Below are 21,447 nucleotides of genomic sequence, written 5' to 3'. Positions count from 1 at the left end.
ATCCCTCCTGCACCAGGCAGTGTCTCGCTCTTAAGTATTTTGAATTTGTGATTTAATATAATTTATCCAGAGTTTTTCCTTGTTGCGGGACCAGGAACTATAGTGCACACACACTGCCCGTCGTTCCTCTTTCCCATACTACTGTATCCCATCCGTCATAGAATGTTTTCTGTGCCCAGGAGCCTGTGTTCTTTATGTATCATACTCCAGACACATGCCACTGCTTAACTTGAAACTAAATATATTTGCAGTTCTGTCCTTACAAAGCCCTAACAATATGAATCCTGAAAGAAGCCAGAGAAGTTCTGGAAGTGTTGGCACAGTGGGTTGCTAGAAGTCTCCCTTTCTTAAAGTTGCTTCTTTAAAGGCCTTTATTTTGGTGCTGTATTGACAAGAATTTAATTTTTTGTTTTTCTTAATATTTAGGGTGCCAAGCTATTTTACCTTTCTGGAATGGTACACGGAGAATACCAAAACCAAGAAATTCACAATCTGGGCCGTTTTATTACAGTTATGAAGTTTAGGCCTCTTACGTGGCAAACTTCTCACCCTTATATCCTGGCAGACAGGTAAAAAGTGAATGTAAACTGTTTCCTTCCTGACTCATATAAAGCTAAAAAAGGTTAGCTTATTTTGTCTTAATTATTGAAAGTATGGAGAGAAGTATAGTTGATGGAAAATATCTACTGTTTTTGTACCATTACTTATAGATACAGTGGCTTCAGGAGTAAAAAAAAAGTATGAAATGTTCAAAAAAATGTGAGGATTTTGAAGGCTATACTATGTGGGCCCCATCCTGCTGTTTGAGCCTTAATTTTCAGTGATGCTGATTTTGGACTGTGGTGCTCCGGTCACTCCGATGTGCCGTGTGCTCTCCTTTCTTTATGCTTTTTTCATATTTTTTTTATCAACCTGGAGTACCCTTTCTCCACCTACCAAAATCTAAGCCACACTAAAAAACCCAGATCAAAGCTTATCTTCTCCCTTAAAGGGTTTTTCTGGATTTGTTCTCTACTTTTCCTTAACCCTGGGTGCATGTCGTTTCCCATTTCTGGTGTCTCGTTTAAGGAATGTGGATACTGTAGAGCCTAAGAGAGATATAATCAGGTGTTGCTTCTTTTTCTCTAGTAGATGGTGAACTCTGCTCCCTTATTTTTGTATTTTCTATACCTTTCTAAATAATATGTGTAGTGAATTACTGAATGTGAGAATCATTGAAATGTGAAGAGAGTTATAAGAACTCTGACATTCATTTCTGCTGTATAAAATTGCTTTGTTTTTTTAGGATGGAAGATTTGACAAACCCAGAAGACATTCGAACAAATACCAAGTGTGACCGGAAGGTTTCTCTTTATGGTTATTTAAGGGGAGCACACTTGAAAAACAAAAGCCAAATTCACATACCAGGTATCCTTTTGCTATAAAATATATTTGTAGAACTCTTGGCATCACTTCAGTTCTCAGTTCAGTGACTCAGTCATGTCCAACTCTTTGCAACCCCATGGACTGCTGCTCACCAGGCTTCCCTGTCCATCACCAACTCCTGGAGCTTGTTCAGACTCATGTCCATTGAGTCGATGTTGCCATCCAACCATCTCATCCTCTGTCGTCCCCTTTTCCTCCTGCGTTTAATCTTTCCCATCATCAGGGTCTTTTCCAATGAGTCAGTTCTTCACATCAGGTGGCCAAAGTATTATAGCTTCAGCTTCAGCGTCAGTCCTTCCAATGAATATTCAGGACTGATTTCCTTTAGGATGGACTGGTTGGATCTCCTTGCAGTCCAAGGGACTCTCAAGAGTCTTCTCCAACACCACAGTTCAAAAGCATCAGTTCTTAGGAAAACTGGAAAATGGCCAAACAAGATAAAGCCATCTTGCTGAAGTTTTAAGAGTAACTCAGTTCTATATTGGTCACCAGAGGTGTTGAGTTGACCAGATTTCCTCTACTCTGATAGTGTTGTTTAGCTGGACAGGCACAGTGCTAGTGTCAGGCTCTGCCCTTGTGGTTGCAGCCTTCTGTGCATGTCATTTCTGCCACCAGTCACTTGTCAGCGAACGCCGTCTTTCTGTGTCTGTCTTCCAGGTGTAGGAGATTTCGCTGTGAGTGACGTCAGTTTCCTCCCAGACCCTTGTGCACTGCCTGAACAACAAAAGAAGCGCTGTTTAAATGAGAAGGAGAAGTTAGTGTATGCACCTCTCTCTGGAGTTGGTGGTGTGCTGTATGACAAAGATGCTGTCTATGTGGACCTTGGGGGCAGCCATGGCTTCCAGGAATCGGTGAGAGGGAAGTCACGGGAAGTAATGTCAGTTTTTATTTAATGAAGCTTTTTATCTTTATTCATATGTATGGTAAAGTCCACAGTGCATGTTGTAAATGTTCAGAATATGTAAGTACAACAAGCAGAAAGGGAGAGTCATGTCCTCCATACATCCCTGCTGCCAAGACACCCAGCGTGAGCTTTGGAAGCAATTTGGTGCCTGTACTTCCCATTTCTCCAGCTCTCTTTGGTCATTCTCTTTTCTTTCTGTTTTTCTCTAAACATATACATATTTACTTAAATTATATTCTAGATTATTATATATTATATGCAGATATCATATACATAGTATTTGTGTGTTAGAGAGACAGAGAGAGTATTTGTTACATGCTGACTGTAAATGCTTTTGCAACTTCTGGGGAGCACCTAAGAATATGTGAATCTGTTTTTCCCTGTATTTGCTTCAGGCTTTTAATAACCATGTTGTCTTTCATTGTATAGATAAACTTTATTTACTGAACCAATCATTGGAGGGCTATGGGGCTCAGTCCCAATGTCCCCTGGTTTGAGCAGTTGAGTGCTATAGTGAGTGCCCTCACACATGCAGCTTTGCTCACTGGGAGGGATCTTGTTATGTGGTAAATTCCTTGAAGTGCAATGTTTATATCAGAAGATAACACATTTTTTAAAAACTAGACTCCAAATTTTTATTTATTTGACTGCTCTGAAATGAGATTTTTCTGTAATTGCTTTCTGTAGCATTGGCAACACAGTATTCAGGTTATCAGATAGTTTACTCCATGAACTTTGGAAGAGTTTAATGAGGACAGAGATTAGTTGTAGGCCCTGTTGTAGGAATTCTTTTTTGTTTGTTTGAGGCAGTAAGAAAGGTTCTCAGAAACTGTGTTTAAGGTAATTTTGAGAAACTGATTGAAACCAGTGTGTTTTTCTTCAGAATCCTTGTGCATTCCTCACTTTCTCTTTCTTGGTGGTCTTGACAGGAAGAGGTGAGGCCCACTCATGAACTGGTCCAGAGTCTCATTTCCACCCATGCCACTATTGATGCCAAGATGGCTTCAAGTAGAGTGACACTGTTTTCTGATTCCAAACCACTGGGTTCAGAAGATATAGACAATCAAGGGTAAGTGTGCTGTTTTTCTATTCTTAATATTAAAAAAAAAAAAAAAAAACCTTTGTTATGTAAGATTATATCATACATCATTTTGCCATCAGAAAGCAAATGGTGGGATTCATTCCTGGTGGTTTGGTAGTGCTTTGCTTTGTATGTGCTTCTGTTTCTGAGGGCTCTTCACTTTTGTGACAATACATGGAAATATTTTCTTGAAATTATATGAAGGATTCAGTTTTCACAGACTCAGGAAGCTTTCAAGTATTACAAAGCCTTTTCCAATAGATTGCTTTTATTTCTTAGGAGTCCTGAAGCCACTTGACTTTAATTGGCCAAAATAACAGGCAGAGTTCAGGTCTCTGTCTAGTAGCCACATACCTTATCTCTAAAATTTTTACTTAGCTTATGTTGTAATATCTCCTGTGGGTTAATTTTGACTAATATCTGACTTATGTGAATTATTTTCAGTCTGGGTTGGGAATTTGTATATATCTATAGATAGTGGGTATTTTGGTTGTGTATTAGTAGTAGTGACATGACTGCTAATAAATTTAGTCAGAAAATGATTGAGATTATCTACTTTATAACTTACTATGTGTATATATATATATATATATATATATATACACAAAAGCAGGAAAACATCTAATTGATTTTTTCACAGTTTTATATAATGCTGCTACATTAAACAGCTTGGTAGTTTTTTCTTACCCACCCCAATTTTGGCATCTTGATTCTTCTTTATCAGTTATTGCATTGGTGATTTCAAAATGGCGGTATTTGTAATCTGTTACTGCTTCTATGTTTTTTAGCTGGAATTCTTGACACAGAGCTTTCACCTTTTTATTTTAGTATCACAATTGAATAATGGGGTTTAAAAAGGGAATTTCCCAGCAGTCCAGTGGTTAGGACTTGGTGCTTTTACTGCTGGAGCCTGGGTTTGATCCCTGGTTTGGAAACTAAGTTCTCTCAACCTTTGGGGGCAGCCCACCCCCCAAAAATTTACTTATTATTATGCGATTACTATCATTATTGTTTGTGATGCCTTTATTGTCCCTTCAGTCTGTCTTCCGTGTCCTTTTGGCATTTTCCTGTTAATGCCATAGCACATCTTGCTTTCTAATAATAGGATATTTCTGGCTTGCTTTGTACTTCCCTGCCTTGGATCTGGAGTCAGTTATTTCTCTGAGGGTCATCTATTTCAAGCTTGGAAGTAATGGGTTTTCTAAAAGATCTATTAAGCGCCCACTTCCATTTGGAGCCATTATTTTCTAAAATTAGACTTTTTTTTTTTAATAAAAGTTATCTCTTTATTTTCTCTGTAAGTTCCTTTGAAGAGTGGTACTGCATAAATACACATGAGTTTGCATATTACTGTAACTATTCCAGTATTTATCAAATCATTCCTTTATATGCTATGTCATTAAAACCATTTCTTGACGTTATTTTCTGTTTCTTTGCATATTTATTGACTTGCCATCTCTGGCTTAGCTGGTTATTGTACAAATAGAATTATTTTGCATTTTTTTGTCCACATAGGCAGTGGATGCCAAAAGAGGAAAAGCAGGTGGATTTGAAAACTGGTCGAGTGCGTCGGAAGGCCATTTTTGGAGATGAAGAAGAAGAAGAAGATGAGTCTGGAGATAGTGATGATGAAGATGATGAAGAAATGTCTGAAGGTGACAGACTGGAAAATAACTCTAGTGATGATGAAACAGAAGAGGGGCAAGATGCTAGAGTGACTGATAAACAGTATATGTCTGGTAAAGGTATAAAACGGCAAAAACTTGAGATGGAAGAAGACTTTGAGGTGGATTTGCCAGCGTTTGCAGACAGTGATGATGACCTTGAGAGGAGCTCAGTGGAAGAAGAAACAGAGGAAGCTGATGAAAGCAGTGAAGAAGAGGATTCCACTGCAGAGGAAGAGAGGGATATTTTAGAATCTAAGGCTATTAGAGAAGGAGGTAAGCCAGAACTGTTACATACTGATGATTCAAGTGATAGTTTGAATGTGGAGAAGTCTTTGACAAGGAAAAAAGCAACTTTCACCACTTCAGATTCAGGTCATTGCACAGCTGAAGAGGCTTTTGCATCTGAAGATGAACCTGAAGAAAATTCCTCTCTCAGTACAGAGGAGGAGGATTCAGAAAATGAAGAGGCTATTAGGAAAAAGTTTCCAAAACCTTCTCAAGTGGTCAGTTGTCAGAAACTGGGGTCAGAGAACTTAATTGATGAGACCAGTGATATAGAAGACTTACTCAAAGAAGAAGATTATAAGGAAGAAAATAACTATTCCACAGACACTTCAGGTATGCTTAAATTTATTTAACTGCCATTGTAAACTTGGCACTGAAAGGGTTCTACAGATAGAATGTCTACATTTGAGTTTCTGCTGTTTTGGAGATTTTGTTAACTGTTCAATTATTATAACTCGTAAAAGGTTTTCAGGATGAATGAGCAATGAGCTTGAAACATAGGAGACAGATAAACAGATTTAGCTGATGTCTGTGTTGTCCTTTCAGGTGCCCTCAAGTGGAAGGACGACCTTTCCAGGAAGGCAGCTGAGGCCTTTCTGAGGCAACAGCAAACAACTCCAAACCTTCGAAAGCTTATTTATGGGACAGGTAAAAGAGCTCATTTTAATTTCTTAAACTGTTTTCTGAAAAGGAGATTGGTTAGAGGATTTCTGTCATACTTTGGACATCCATAACATATACCTGGCTGCCATATTTTATGTTTGGCAGATGTTTTTAATCATCAGCTGATGAGGACTGTAAATCAGTCATACAAAGTAGATTTATGGGTTTGCCATAAAACAAAACTTTTGATAAGAATACTCTTCTGTTATGTCATTTTGTACCCCCTGTAGAAAATCCTTCATGGGAATTTTTTTTGTAGCATTTAGTATCAGAAAAAATTCTGCCTCTAAAGGTGTTTTCTCCTCTCTGAGAATGAGTGCTCTGTATAACCCATTCTGTTTTTCCTTTTACCCTGCTCTGATTTTATATTTTACTGATTTGTATATATATTCTTTGTGGAAAGAGCTTGACTCAGTAATGCAAAAGACAAAGTGGTGAACCTGATATTGCAGTCCCTATTTACTATATGATTAGAACAAAGCCAAGGAGTATATGTGACCTAGGAGCTTTGAATTGGATTGGTGTTTAATGATTTCTGTTCAAGTTTTGCCTGAGTAATCTTAGTGATTAGAGATTCAACACTCTTCAAGAGAAACTCTTTATGATAGTTGAAAGCTCTGTCTTTAAACATCTCCTCCCTGCCCCAACCCTTAGTATTCTCCCTCCAGACTACATGCTGAGCAGTAGTTTCCTGGCCTTTCTGTGTCTGTGACTGATGTGCTTAGGGGCATCACCATATCTACCGCAAAGAGGGAACCTCAGTGCCAAGTCCTCTAGTGGGTAGATTTGTTCTCACTTTTCTATCATGGTGATTTCTTTAGTGACAGAGGATAATGAAGAGGAAGATGGTGATAATGGGGAAGAGCTTGGAGGGTTGTTTCGCGTCAGCCAGCCTGCCAGCGAGTGTAAGCACAAGGCTGACTCTTTGGACTGCTCCAGATTTCATGTAGAGGCGCCCCATGATTGGGATTTAGAGGAGGTAAGGCTGAATATGAATAGCATATTTGACTTACAAGAGAATTCAGGAATTGTTCTAAAAGATTATATAATTTCAAAATTGTCTACCTGTTATTAGGCTTATTTTTATAACATAACAAGACATTTCTCCAGATATTGGAATGAGTGTTTCATGCATCCTGAGCAATAATATATTCTGAGTTTAGTCAGACCATATGCATGTGTTATGGAACAAAGGAGAATGGTTAGCTCTTAGTGTGGATAGTATTATTAATCTTTATTTTGAAGTGTTGCATGTAGGTTTTCATACACGTGAGATATTTTGTGTTTTATAACTAGGAGATATATAGTATCCCTGAGTTAACATTTAGAATTTCTACTATTTGTAAGGAAACAGATATCCATAATACTGATAAATTTTCATCTCCCACTCATCACTCTCTAGTCACAGAATTCATTCAGTTCTCAGACTTTCAAGGTTTAATCCCATCTTAGATCTCTTGCTCTTTATGTTCTAGAATGTTCTTTTGACCTTTCCGTGTTATGTTCTGGAATGTTCTTTTGACCTTTCCGTGGCTGGCTTCTTTTGATCATTCAGTTTAGTTGAAATGTCAGGGAGGGCCAGTCACTGTCAATTATCTGTTTTAATTCATTTTATATAATCCTTTTTTTGGAGGGGGGGCAAAATTTAATACAGATTATAGAAAAGCCTCATGAAGTAATTGTTTGACTTAATGGCTGACTGGGTGAGTACCTCTGTAACCACCGTGTGTCCATCCTAGTCACAGTCCACTCTTCTCTACAGAAGAGAGGTAATAAAATGATCTGCAAAGAACCATCCTGTGTTGCTACTTGTGGCTATTGAGCACTTTAAATGTGGCTACTGAGACAGAAGAACTAAAATTTTAATTTTATTTGTTTTGTTTGATCTTAATTAGAATTTAAATAGCCACATATTGTAGCTACCCTCTGGACAACACATCTCAGTGTGTTTTTGTTGTTGTTTGCTTAGTATCATATCTAAGAAACCATTGTCAAATCCAGAATCGTAAAAATTGACTCCTATGATTTTGTGCTAGAGTTTTATAGTTTAACTCCTACATTTAAGTCTTTGATACATTTTGAATTAATTTTTGAATTTGGTGTGAGATGAGCCCAACTTCATTCTTTTGCATGTGGATATCTAGTTGTCCTAGCCCCATCTGTTGAAAAGTCTGTTCTTTTTTTCTTTTTTTTTTAAAGTCTGTTCTTTCCTCCATTGACTTGTCCTAAAACCCTGGGTAGAAATCACTTGACCTTAGATTCATGGGTTTATTTGTGGGTTCTTAATTATATTCCATTTATCTATACAACTATCCCTGTGCTAGTATCATAGTATTTTGATTATTGTTTCATCCTAAGTTTTGAAATTAGGAAGTCAATCTCCTGATTTTGTTCTTTTTTGAGAATATTTTTTCTTTACTGCATCCTTTGGATTTTCTGTTTGTCAAACTTTTCCATTTCTACAAAGAAACCTGCTGGGATTCTGATAAGAATTGCTCTCGATCTGTATTTTGGGTAGTATCAATACCTTAACAATACTGTCTTCTAATATGTTAACATAGGATGCCTTTCCATTTATTTAGATATTTTCTTTCAATAATGTTTTGTAGTTATCAGAGTATCAGCTTTGCACTTTTGTTGAATTTGTTCCTAGTGTTCTTTTTTAAAAAAATATTTATTTATTTGACTGCTTCTGGTCTTAATTACAGCATGTGGGATCTTTGTTGTGGTGTGCAGGCTCTAGAGCACAAGGTCTCAGTGGTTGCAGCACTGATATTTTTTCTGTGGATTCCACAGGGTTTTCCATACCACCTGCGAATAGAAATAGTTATTCTTTCTGAACTGGATTCCTTTTATTTAAATTTCTTGCCTAATGGCTCTGACTAGAACATCTAGTAGTGTTGGATAGAAGTGGTGAGAGGAAACATTTATCTTACTTCTGATCTTAGAGGGAAAGTTTTCTCAGTCTTTCATTGTTAAGTATGATGTTAGCTGTGGGTTTTTTAAAGGATGCCCTTTATCAGATTTAGGAAGTTCCTGTCTAAGTTGTTGAGTGTTTTTTATCATGGAGTGTCTGTTTTTGAAAATTTGTTTGATTCCTGGTTTCCATAAGTCAGTTGCTAAGCTTCATGACAGCAAGGATCTTCCTAGAACAGTTTGTCATTCAGTGCCTGCAAAGCTTCTTGGTGTAGAACAGATGTTCAGTAATAATTAGTGAGTAATTGTAGGCATGAAGGGATGAGTGAATGCGCAGACTTGCTTTTGCAACCAATGTAATCATACTAGCTTTGGGGCTACTTATTCTTTTTTTTGGAGGGCACTACTCCATGTGGCATGTGGGATCTTAGTTACTTGACCAAGGATTGAACCTGTACCCCTTGCAGTGGAAATGCAGAGTCTTGACCACTGAAACACCAGGGAAGTCCCCCAAGGCTACTCTTAGAAAGTGAGATTATATATGAAAAACATGAACCATGATCAGAATGTTATCATGTGAAGATTTGAGCCCTTGGCAGTAAGGACGTGTGCTGTCTTAGGTCAGGTTCCCTAGGAAGCACTCTGAAACACAGAGTTGTGTACAAGTTTTAGTCTATATTTGAGAACTGCATCTCGCATCCACTACATGTATATACTGGATGATCTAGCTAGCAGATCTGGGACTGGGAGCCTCAGTACTTCTTTGCAGTGTTGTACTCATACAAGGCATTTTGTCTTTGTTAGAGTATTAGCTAAAGGAATTAAGTTTTCAAACAGCCACAATAAGTACAGATTAATGAATTGTTAAATGTCTGGCTGTTTACTTATGAAGTCACTAGGCAGATAGTATTTCCCTATCCACTGTTAATGCTATGATATTTGTTTTTATTTCTGTTATTATACTATCTACGTCAAAGTTTGGAATGAAAATATCCATAGAATTAAAATGAATATATCTATAGAAGTATCTTGAAAATTATTTAAAGGCATATTGTCAGCTACTGTTTCTAAAAGTGGTTATTTATTGAATGATTGGAGCCTGTCAACTGAGTGCTGGCTTTTCTGTATAAGGTTATGAACAGTATCAGAGATTGCTTCGTGACTGGGAAGTGGGAAGAGGATAAAGATGCAGCCAAGATCTTAGCAGAAGATGGTAAGTAAAGTCCTGTATTCTTCAGAGAAGACTGCCTTCTCTATATCTTATTTTCTTCCATATCTTTAATAGTCAAGTTGAAGACACTAGTCAATTGTGAAATGCTTTGGGCATCTCCTTTGCTTGGTTCTGCCTGGATGCATATTGTATCTAAGGTGGAAGAGGACAGTCTCATGCCCAGTGAAATTCCCCCTTGCTGATAACCCCTGGGTACCTGGTGTATCTCGGTGGAGGAAAGGAGAATCAAGCTCTTTGGGAAAGTGAGCACTTTCCTTCATCACTTACTTTCAGTGGGATTCCTGATTTACCTGGATTGCTGGTGAGATCTGGTTCAGTCTGAGGCAAGAATGACCCTGTCTGGGCTGCCTTCTCTTGCTGCTTGGGGGTTTGGAAACACTGGCATTAAGTTGCTTTTCTGTCGGTTGTGGTATAGGGAGACAGGCCACTATGTCATTCCTCTGGTCCTGGGGACCCTCACCAACCCATCTTTGTCTTTCCACCTTTGAGAGTTCTCCTTTGGTTGTCCGTTGTGCTCTTGCATCATTTCTGGAGTTGATGGTTATACAGAGTCAGGAGGAACAGAGGAAATATGTCTATACCATCTTTTCCAGACTAGAAAGCCTTGGTGATTATTTTCACTGTAACTGTGTATACAAGAGAATTAGAGTCTTCATCATACTGAATTGTCCTTTCCAAACACATGGTAGTCTATTTATTCAGTAGATAATACTAATAATACCTTCTTCATTGAGCCTGTTGAAGAAGGTAGTTAAGGAACCTAACTTAGAGCAGTGCCTAGTATGTGAAGCACTTAAAAGCATCAGCTAAGGTTATTCCATGTGTCCTTTAAAAAGCATATTAAAAACTTTTAGCATTTTAAAAATGAAGTTCCAGTACATTTCTTGTTTAGATTAGTCCTAAGTATTTTATCCTTTTTTATTTTTACTAGAAATGAAATCTTCCCATCTTTTGTATCTCTTCTGGTCCTTTTGCTTTTTGTTGCATGAAAATATTTTGATACCTTTCTAAATGATGCCTCCCAAAGTTTAACTTCTCTGTTTCTTTTAAGGGTAGGATCCATAACTAAACTTAGAGCTCTAAAAATGAATGAACGAACACTTCTTCTGGGCTTGACATCCTTTTGGATACTACTGTTACTCTCAATGCTGTGTTTTATGTAACCTAAGATTTTCGCTGGGCTTCCGTGGTGGCTCAGTGGTGAAGAATCCATCTGCTAATGCAGGAGATTTGGTTTTGATCCCTGAGTTGAGAAGATCTCCTGGAGAAGGAAATGGCAACCCACTCCAGTATTCTTACTGGGGAAATCCCATGGACAGAAGAGTCTTGCAGGCTGCCGTCCATGGGTTCACAAAAGAGTCAGACACAACTTAGTGACTAAACAGTAACACAACAACAAGATTTTCCCTAGATATATCATATGATTGTACTGTATTAATCTTATATTGAGACTCTTTTTCACATGTGCTGTTATCATGACATGGAATTTCAAGTCACTCTTTGAACTTTTGGTTTGGGGACTAATGTACATGACCATGCTTGCCACCTCTGTATGCTTCTCTACTCCAGAATATCTGTCACTAATCCTGGGAAAATATCTCTTGGCTAAGTGGGATTTTGAAGTAAAATATGGAAAAGTGGATTAAATTTATTTACTTAACCTAAATAGGTGATGAAGTACAAAATTTGACAAGAAAAAGAAGGCTGTGCAAATGCAGGATTCTTTAGGGGTGTGTAGCTATAAGAACAATGAAAATGAAGTTTGAGATGCAGAGCATATAGTGCACTTGGTGCTGGGTGGTGCTAGAGTGTCACATGCAGGGGAGTCATTTGAATGTTCTTTTCCCAGAGGAGCTCTATGGTGACTTTGAAGACCTGGAAACAGGGGCCATGCACAAGGGAAAACCAGGCCCAGATACTCAGGTATGACTTGGCCATGGCTCACCCAGCGTCAGCCACTGGCCTTTCCTTGATCTGTGGTATGTTCTGCAGGAGGCCCCATATTGAGAAACACAAGTCTTGTTTATCTGTGTAGATTACAGACTGGATGAATTTCTTCCTAAAAGTGAAGAGGGTGAGAACAGACTAAAAATTGTTGGTTTATTTGTTATCCTTGATTCCTTGAGTTTTTTTGAGTGATATTTGTTATCTCCTCTTCTTGTTAGAATTCTTCAGTCATTGAAAGTTTTAACTCCTGGGTCACTGTCTTTTGTCATCATTTTCCTCTTCTTCCACTAACTGCTGTTTTAAAAAAAACTAATTCCCTGTTCTCCTTAATATTTTTTAGAACAGTTCCTGGGAGCATTTGGGTTGGGGATACTTGTTGTTATTTTTATTCATGTTTGGCATTCTCAACCATATTAAGGAATTGCAGTTAATCGTAATGCAGTTGTCTCAATGTCTCTTGTTGCAGTGCATGGTATTTAGAGCCAAAGGCTTTGTTTTATTTTTTTTTCATGATGAGCATAGCTATGATTTTTGTAGCTCAAATAGAACTTTTAAAATCTGCCTTAATATTTAAAGAAAAGGTCTCCACAAATTTTCACAAAATTTACTCTTCTGGAAATTTAAGATTGAAGATGTGGAGGAAGAAGTTAAAGAAGAAATTGACCCCAGTGCAGAGGAAAGTGCCAAGGAAAAGCTTTTAGATAAAAAGAGAAAATTGAAAGAGATGTTTGATGCAGAATATGATGAAGGAGAAAGCACATACTTTGATGATCTTAAAGGAGAAATGCAGAAACAAGCACAGGTGAGAAAACTCAGTTCCTATCAGCCTCATTGTAGTAGTGATGTGAATATGTAACTTTGTTTAGGTCTCTGCTCCCTGACCTCTGGAACACAACTGTGACATTTTGCTTCAAAGATAAGTGGAGAAATGGGGCAATAGTTATAGGAAGTGAAGTCAAAATGTTTTAAGATGAGAGAAATAATAGGCAAGATTTGTTGGAATAAAGTTCAACAAGAGTACATGATCTAGGGTGCAAGTAAAGGTTGGGATTAAATTGAAGCATGGATAGTCTCTTAACAGCTGCCTAGTAGAGCTTCCTGTGATAATGGAATGCCACTTGTTGATACTTACCACTTGAAATATGGCTACTGTGAATGACTGCACTTAAATTTTATGTAATTTTGATTAATTTCAATTTAAATAGCCGTGTGTTCCTACCATATTGAATAGTGCAGAGCTATAAGGCTGAATATGGGTATAAACCCTGGTAGAAGGGCTAATTGGAAGTTCTTTTAGATTGCTTAAATTTTGAGTGAATTAGGAGACAGTCAACAATTGAGAGTGGGGATGAGGAAGAAGGTATTGATTGATGAAAAGAGGAGACATGTGAAATAATTGGAGAGTAAAAAGAGAATCTGTGGATGGAAAAGTTCAGGGTGTGTTCAACCAGCATTAAGGGCTTCCTTCAGAGTTGTTTGTATTTGCTGTACTATAGTTTGGAGCACCAGAGAAGACAGTTGGGACATATCCTCAGCAAACTGTAAAGATAAAACATGTATTATTTTTAACTAGGATAAAGCCTAAGTAATTCTGTATATGATTCCTTTATTTAGAAATTGGCTTTTTTTTAAGTAGTTAATCTTACATTTAGTAAAGATAACAACTTTGTGGATTTTTAATTGTTTTCTTTTTCCCCCTCTCATATATATAGCTTAACCGGGCAGAATTTGAAGATCAAGATGATGAAGCCAGAGTTCAATATGAGGGTTTTCGACCTGGGATGTATGTCCGAATTGAAATAGAAAATGTCCCCTGTGAATTCGTGGTTAACTTTGATCCGCATTACCCAATTATTTTGGGTGGTCTGGGCAATAGTGAGGGCAATGTTGGATATGTACAGGTAGGTACCCTTTGCTGTGTACTTAACAGCTGAGGTTCTTTGGTCATACTTGAGGCAATAATCTTACCAAAATCTCTTCTCCCCTCAGATGCGTCTGAAGAAACATCGTTGGTATAAGAAAATCCTCAAGTCCCGAGATCCAATCATTTTTTCTGTAGGGTGGAGGAGGTTTCAAACCATCCCACTTTATTATATTGAAGACCACAATGGAAGACAGAGGCTTCTAAAATATACCCCACAGCACATGCATTGTGGAGCAACCTTTTGGGGTAAAAACACGTTAGAATAGACTTGTTTATAGGTTAATTTAGACCTTTTAGGATTTATCATTGTAGTTTTGCTTTTTTCCTTTCATGAAATCACAATTCATAAGATTTTTCTCTTTTCTGGGGTTGGGGTATATATGTGAAACAGAATCCAGAATGTGTGGTTCACTGTATTTTTTATTTTTTTCTGTTTCCTTTAAGGTCCTATCACTCCACAGGGTACTGGGTTCTTGGCAATACAGTCTGTCAGTGGCAATATGGTAACTATCTTGGATGTTTTTATTTTATAGATTGTGTTTGAGAAATAATGTTTTGATTATAGAATATGTACCTGAAACTTTAAGTTGGAAATACTCATTTTTGGTATTTACAGCCTTCAGGGAGTGGCAACCCACTCCAATATTCCTGCTGGAAAATCCCATAGACAGAGGAGCCTGGCGGGCTAGAGTCTGTGGGGTTGCAAAGAGTCGGACATGACTGAGCAACTAACACAGTCTTCTCTTTGCTTTCAATTTTCCTGTGTCTTTTTAATAAGTATGGTGTGGGAGCAGAGAAAAGGGAAGTAGAATTGTAATGGTACTGATAATGTTTTATATTTTTATGCTTTTATGGACATATTTTTCTAAAATTATTTAAGCAGTGCTCACCACGAGCTAATCACTCTACTGGGTCCTGACGTCCACTGGATACCAGCTAGACGTTAGACTACCACCTAGTAATGCTGCTTTAGCAAAGTATGTTCACACAGCCTTCATTTGACCAATCAGAGCAGGTTTTATTAGCCTCATTTAACAGCAAAGAACACAGGATAATGAGCAAATGTAATCTATCCTAAATGTTCAAAATTTAATTTTTCAGTCATTGTGGCCAAATTACATATACCCTTTCATTTATCCATCTTTGTGAAACTGTGTTACTATGAAATCACCCTCAGTAAAATGCTCAGGATATCATCAGTTTGGCTTATGTGTATTATAGTTTCAGATAACTTTTGTTAAAATACTGGTTTGTATGTTCACATATTCTTTCCTTTTCTTAGGTGGACTGTAAGTGAATTGCACTTCAGTAATTTATTGCATTACAGAGAAATGTTAGTTTTTCTCTTGCTGATATTATTCCTGTATTCAAATTTTGGGGGTTCCTTTTTAGCCTGACTTCCGGATAGCTGCCACAGGAGTTGTCCTTGACCTGGATAAATCTATAAAAATTGTAAAGAAATTAAAACTAACTGGTTTTCCATATAAAATTTTCAAGAACACTTCATTCATTAAGGTCTGTATATCTCTTTATATATTCAGATATTTTTAATGTATATATTGTTAAAGGAGGAATGAAATACTTCTCATTTAGGTCTAAGGTATAGTTCTAATGTTTTCAGAGAAGTATTTGAAATCTTTTATAAGCTTGTTTTTTTATATTTTTAGTTTACTCCTTTATATTGTTCTCTGTGTTACTTAAATATGCTCAGAAATCTTAAGGTGACATAAAATAGAGATATTTAGTAATTAAGGCTATTAATTATTATTTCCCTATGAGATTGTCACAGAGCCAATATTGAAAATATGTAATCTCATTCACTAGGTTTTGTTTCCTACCTTTTTGGTTTGTGTAGAGAGAGGGGAGAAATCATGGGTTTGTCAAACAGATCAGTAGAAAAATAGACAAAGTAGTTCTCAAAATACTTTATTGGCAGGGGTATGGAGAAACGGATGTTATGTCAAGCAGTATAACATGGGAGGGTAGTTTGAGCAACATTTATTGAAAATTTCATTAGTGGGGTGTTTCCATTAAAAATACAGAGTTAAGATGGTCATAAAATGTTCTTAAGGTAATATGCAACCATCAGCATTCATTTGTCTAGCTTTCTTTATTTTCGGAGTGTGTGCACATAAGTAATAGGATATGAACTGTAGTCCAGCCCTGTGAGACTATAGCAAAGGCCATCTAGGCTAGTTCAGCCAATAAACATCCATTTGTTCCTCTCTTCTACAAAGACAGCAGTAATGAGCATATTTATGAACCCACAATAGAGTCTTAATTAGTGTTATTTCAGGAAAAATAGAGTTGTATTCCTGTTGACCTACTAATTCTACTTTTGGGGGGAAATACATTTTGATTATTTTATCACCCTTCAATGAATTATTTTCTGTTTTTTAACCAAGGATATATTTATGAACTAAGAGATAAAATATCTGACTTTGTGTCTATATATTGTTAAAATATGTATATTTATATATATAAATATACACCTATAGGGAATGTTTAATTCTGCCTTGGAAGTGGCCAAATTTGAAGGTGCTGTGATTCGAACGGTCAGTGGAATAAGGGGACAGATCAAGAAGGCACTCCGGGCTCCAGAAGGTGCTTTCCGGGCCACCTTTGAGGATAAATTGCTGATGAGTGGTAAATCTCCTTTGTGGTGTGTTCTTAACAGCATGTTACTGTTCAGTATTGATTTCTAGCCAGTGTGAGTTATAGGTGGGAATTTAGATCTTTTGAAACAGGAGTCGGTGGTCCACCACTTTGCTGGTGGTCCAGTGGTTAAAACTTCGCCTTCCAATGCAGTGGGTGTGGGTTCAGTCCCTGGTAGAGGAGCTAAGATCCCACATACCTCATGGCCAAGAAACCAAAATGTAAAACAGAAGTAATATTGTATCAAATTCAATTAAGATTTTAAAAATGGTACACATCAAAAGAAAAGAGAAACAGGAGTCAGCTGTAGTTCTCCCCCTTGGAACATCTTGTGCACTGCATCCAGCCACAACCAGAAAACTTTTATGCTATTCAAAAGTAGTTCACTTGGCACAGTCTCTCTTCAAATACTATGCAACCAGCTAGAGAAGTTTGGAGTATTTTGTTTTTTTGTGTACTAAGATAGATATGAATCTTCTGAAAATGTTAATGTAAATACACTCTCTTTCCAGATATTGTCTTCATGCGAACTTGGTATCCTGTCTCCGTTCCAGCCTTCTATAACCCAGTAACATCTTTGCTAAAACCAGTTGGTGAGAAAGACACCTGGTCAGGAATGCGGACAACTGGTCAACTCCGACTTGCCCATGGCATCAAACTAAAAGCCAACAAGGATTCTCTCTATAAGGTACAGTTGTACATGTGTTCTGTAGATGCGTGTCATTCAGAAGTTTGTGTGTAATGTCCTTTTGTGGTTTGAGTTTTCAAGTAGAAAGTCTAACATTAAACTGGAATGAATGTGTTTATGTTCATAGACTATTTCGGAAGGAACACAGGACAAGTGGTAAAAGTGGTTTTCTCTGGATTAGAATGGAGACTTTTCACTGTATATACCTCATTTGAACTATTTTTCTTTGCACTAAACACATGTATTACTTTTAAAAACATTAATGTACTTATTCTCATCGAAACAATGTGGAAGGTAATTTTTGAAGGTTTTAATAAACTTTTTATTGAAGTGTTAACGTACATACAGCTTCCCTGATAGCTCCGTTGGTAAAGATCTGCCTGCAATGCAGAAGAGCCCGGTTCAGTTCCTGGGTCGGCAAGATCCACTGGGAAAGGGATAGGCTACCCATGCCAGTATTCTTGGGCTTCGCTTGTGGCTCATCTGTAAAGAATCTGCCTGCAATGTGGGAGACCTGGGTTTGATCGCTGGGTTGGGAAGATCCCCTGGAGAAGGGAAAGGCTACCCACTCCAGTATTCTGGCCTGGAGAATTCCATGGACTACAGTCCATGGGGTCACAAAGAGTCAGACATGACTGAGCGACTTTCACTTTCAACATACATACAGAGATGTACACAAATAATAAGTGTATACAGCTCAATGAATTTGTTTTGCTTTTTTTTTTTTTTAATTGGAAGCTAATTGCTTTACAGTGCTGTGTTGGTTTCTGCTGCACAACACTGTGGATCAACCCTAAGTATACATAGGTCTCTTCCTTCTTCAACCTTCCTCCCATCTTCAACCCTATCGTACCCTTTAAATCTTAAATTCTCAGTCCCTGCCTGAATTCCCATTTTCATTCAGGTTTTAGTCTCTGAGAATGTCCATTATTTTGTTCACAGGTTAACAAGGCATTTGAAAAGATTTGTTTGTGTTAATGGTGAATATTTAATTGTTTTGTAATAAGTAGGTAATTCAGGGTATTGGTTTATCATTCTGCTAGAAACAGTTTTCCAGGCATTAGTTTTTCTGTAAAATAGTTAATAAAATTTGAGTCATGTTGCCATGAATTGCTTTTAAAATATACTTGAGGACATAGTACCTGTTGTCCAGTTTGTGGAGCTTACTCATTTTTGAGAAGGATATTTCTCCGAATTCTTTCATTCTAAAATATTCTTGTTTTTAAACAGAGAATATTGAATATTATTGTGGGTGGTGTCTTTAACAATAAATTTAAAGATATTGCAGAAATATTCTTTATGTAGTCAACTTTAGTAAAGGTTTAGGGCAAAACTGTCATCTTACTAACTACTTTTGAGGCAGTTAAGGATTTTGTTCATCTCAATTTAAGTATAGAATTTGGTTAGCTTGAGAATTGAATGTAGAGAGTTTTGCTTTCATTTGTCATTTAAATCTCACTTTTCTCAATCAGCCTTTTATTAGAAACAGAATAAACTTCTTAATGGTAATCAGGGGTGGGGGCACTTTGGCTCTTCATTGGAGGAAGAGCTATATCCTTAAATCCAGAGAGGCTGATAGTCAAGATGAAAAACTAGATTATTCTTGTCAGGCTAAAAAAAGCCATTTCAGTCCCAAAGATAAAGCCTGAATTTGCCATTAACAGAAAGTTTGAATCTTTTCATCCAGTCTGTTAAGATCTCATTGCCCATACTGTAGAAATTTGCACAGTTGATTTCTTAGAAGAATTGTAAATATGTATTCTATATTTATTCTATATATTCCTTTGCTTTGCCTGTAGCTGTGCATGCTCATTGAAGCATTTGAAGTATTTGATGGATGATTGAGTCCTCATTTCTCATGGTCAGCAAACTGTGGTATTACTGATTTGTAGAAAAATCAATCCATTGAGAAGATTTCATGCAAATTTTAAGTGCGCATAGATCATAATTTAAATATGTCATAGTCTTTGTTTTCTTTTTCTTTTTCAGCCAATTGTGAGGCAAAAGAAACATTTTAATTCACTGCACATTCCAAAAGCCTTGCAGAAGGCCCTGCCATTTAAGAGCAAGCCCAAGACCCAGGCAAAGGCAGGCAAGACTCCGAAGGACAGAGTGAGACCAGCCGTCATACGGGAGCCTCAGGAAAGGAAGGTACTGTCAATGGATGGCTTCCGGTACATTGCATTTAGATGTGAAAATCATGCTCTCAGTAACACACTTGGCGTTCTTATTGCATTCTCACTTTCCATGAGGAAAGGATAAGGGTCAGACTTATTCAGGGCACTAGATCTGGAAGTTAGAAGAAAAGCCAGAATCCATTTCCCTTCTTTTGTTTAGTCATGCTCTGCCTTATGCATTTTAATGGGAAATAAGAAGCACACAGCTGGCACATCACTCTGTCTGTGGATACAGAGTAGTATCCATAGAGTGATTAACAAAGGTGGTTTTGTGGTCACGGCCATTATTTAAGTATTTTGCTAAGTCAGTATGCTCCTACTTATATTTCCATGCAAATTATAATTCCCTAGTTCAGGATCAGTTTTCACTAGATTAATATTCATTTGGATAATGAATTGATTCTCATTTTGATACAGTCAGCTGCAATGTTTAGGATTCCTTAAACTTAGAACAAAGGCATGCTGTAGCTGTAAGGATATTCTGATGCTCAGGAATATTCTGATTCCCTGTCAGATCCTTGCACTGCTGGATGCTCTGAGTACAGTGCACAGTGAGAAGATGAAGAAAGCCAAGGAGCAGCAGCATCTCCACAACAAAGAACACTTCAAAATGAAGCAGAAGGAGGAAGAAGAGAAACTGAAGCGACAGAAGGACCTCAGGAAGAAGCTCTACCGAATTCAGGGTCAGAAAGAAAGAAGAAATCAGAAGTCCAGCTTGAAGGGGCCTGAGGAGCAGTTGAAGTGAGCTGTAGACAGATAGACTGTCATTTGAACCCACAGTGATGAATGTGTTCACATTGTAAATGACAAGTCAGGGACTGGACAAGCATTTTTGTTTGGTGCATTACACAGACTGTGCCTTTGAGAGGAGAAATGAGACTGCTCATAGGACACCTGTTCATTCTCAACATCTAGGTTATGGCAAAATAAAGCTACATAATGGTTTTCTAGATCCCCTCACATTCCTCTTAACCTATCTCAGTTTAATTTTGTGCTACAAAAGTATTAAAATATTTTCTTGTTAATTTTGGCTTAGTTTTCATTAAGGATGAATGCTCGATAGTTGGTTTTTCAGCCACATTCATGATGCGTTTTCCAGGAGGGAAAAAATGTTAACTTGAATCCTCAGCGTTAAGATAAAATTTTAGAGACGGATATGTAATTTTATGTCTTCATGTTTTGCACGTTAGTGTTAGCTGTGCATGCTCAATCACTTCAGTCATGTCCAACTCTTTGTCACCCTATGGATGGTAACCCACAAGGCTCATCTGTTTGTGGGAATCTCCAGGCAAGAATACTGGAGTGCATTGCCATACCCTCCTCCAGAGGATCTTCCTGACTTACAGATCAAACCCGCATCTCTTATGTCTCCTGCATCAGCAGGCAGGTTCTTTACCACTAGTGCCACCTGGGAAGACAATAATAGCTAGTTAACACTAAATACTCATTTAATTCTTTAGACCAGGGATGATGTATATCTGTGGAGATAGTTAGGTATACTGTCTGAAGTTCATATTGGTTAACCCTCTAGGTCTAAAATATATAACTGAGAGACATCAACATCTACCTGGGAGTGAGCAGAATCATCTAGGGATAGGAAAGGATCAAGATGAAACAGCCAGGTCTTATTAGTGCAGTGTTCCTGCCATTAGTTAAGTGCCTCCACATACGTCAAAAGAATATTATCAAGTCCACATGTTCAGGCCAGCGCCAGAGAAGCCCAAGTGATCTTGCTAAGGCAGCCACTCGTCTAAAAGCTGAACAGGTCCAGCTAAGCAAGGCTGTGCACAGAAGCCAGACATGTGACTCACATCAACAACGAGGGCAGCCTGTCCTTCCCAGTGTCCTAGACTGCTACACGCAGACTTCACCATCACAGTGCTA

The 21,447-nt window shown here is 37.6% G+C and overlaps 1 protein-coding gene across 1 annotated transcript in view; it reads left to right on the top strand.

Moving 5' to 3' along the window:
• BMS1 (BMS1 ribosome biogenesis factor) overlaps positions 1-20,588 on the top strand; it is a 28,519-nt gene extending 7,931 nt beyond the window's left edge. Inside the window, exons 6-23 of the mRNA XM_065922226.1 lie at positions 427-569; positions 1,286-1,407; positions 2,083-2,276; positions 3,259-3,398; positions 4,926-5,695; positions 5,909-6,010; positions 6,847-7,004; positions 10,073-10,154; positions 12,022-12,095; positions 12,745-12,921; positions 13,832-14,020; positions 14,109-14,289; positions 14,488-14,546; positions 15,436-15,558; positions 16,542-16,689; positions 17,211-17,386; positions 19,376-19,537; positions 20,078-20,588. Of these exons, the coding sequence (XP_065778298.1) occupies positions 427-569; positions 1,286-1,407; positions 2,083-2,276; positions 3,259-3,398; positions 4,926-5,695; positions 5,909-6,010; positions 6,847-7,004; positions 10,073-10,154; positions 12,022-12,095; positions 12,745-12,921; positions 13,832-14,020; positions 14,109-14,289; positions 14,488-14,546; positions 15,436-15,558; positions 16,542-16,689; positions 17,211-17,386; positions 19,376-19,537; positions 20,078-20,308 (3,231 nt within the window). The 3' untranslated portion in view covers positions 20,309-20,588. The remainder of the gene's footprint in view (positions 1-426; positions 570-1,285; positions 1,408-2,082; positions 2,277-3,258; positions 3,399-4,925; positions 5,696-5,908; positions 6,011-6,846; positions 7,005-10,072; positions 10,155-12,021; positions 12,096-12,744; positions 12,922-13,831; positions 14,021-14,108; positions 14,290-14,487; positions 14,547-15,435; positions 15,559-16,541; positions 16,690-17,210; positions 17,387-19,375; positions 19,538-20,077) is intronic.
• Positions 20,589-21,447: the final 859 nt, after the last annotated feature.

Source organism: Muntiacus reevesi, chromosome 2 (genome assembly GCF_963930625.1).
Source record: "Muntiacus reevesi chromosome 2, mMunRee1.1, whole genome shotgun sequence".
NCBI lineage: Eukaryota > Metazoa > Chordata > Mammalia > Artiodactyla > Cervidae > Muntiacus > Muntiacus reevesi.
This window is presented reverse-complemented; position numbering and strand designations above follow the sequence as displayed.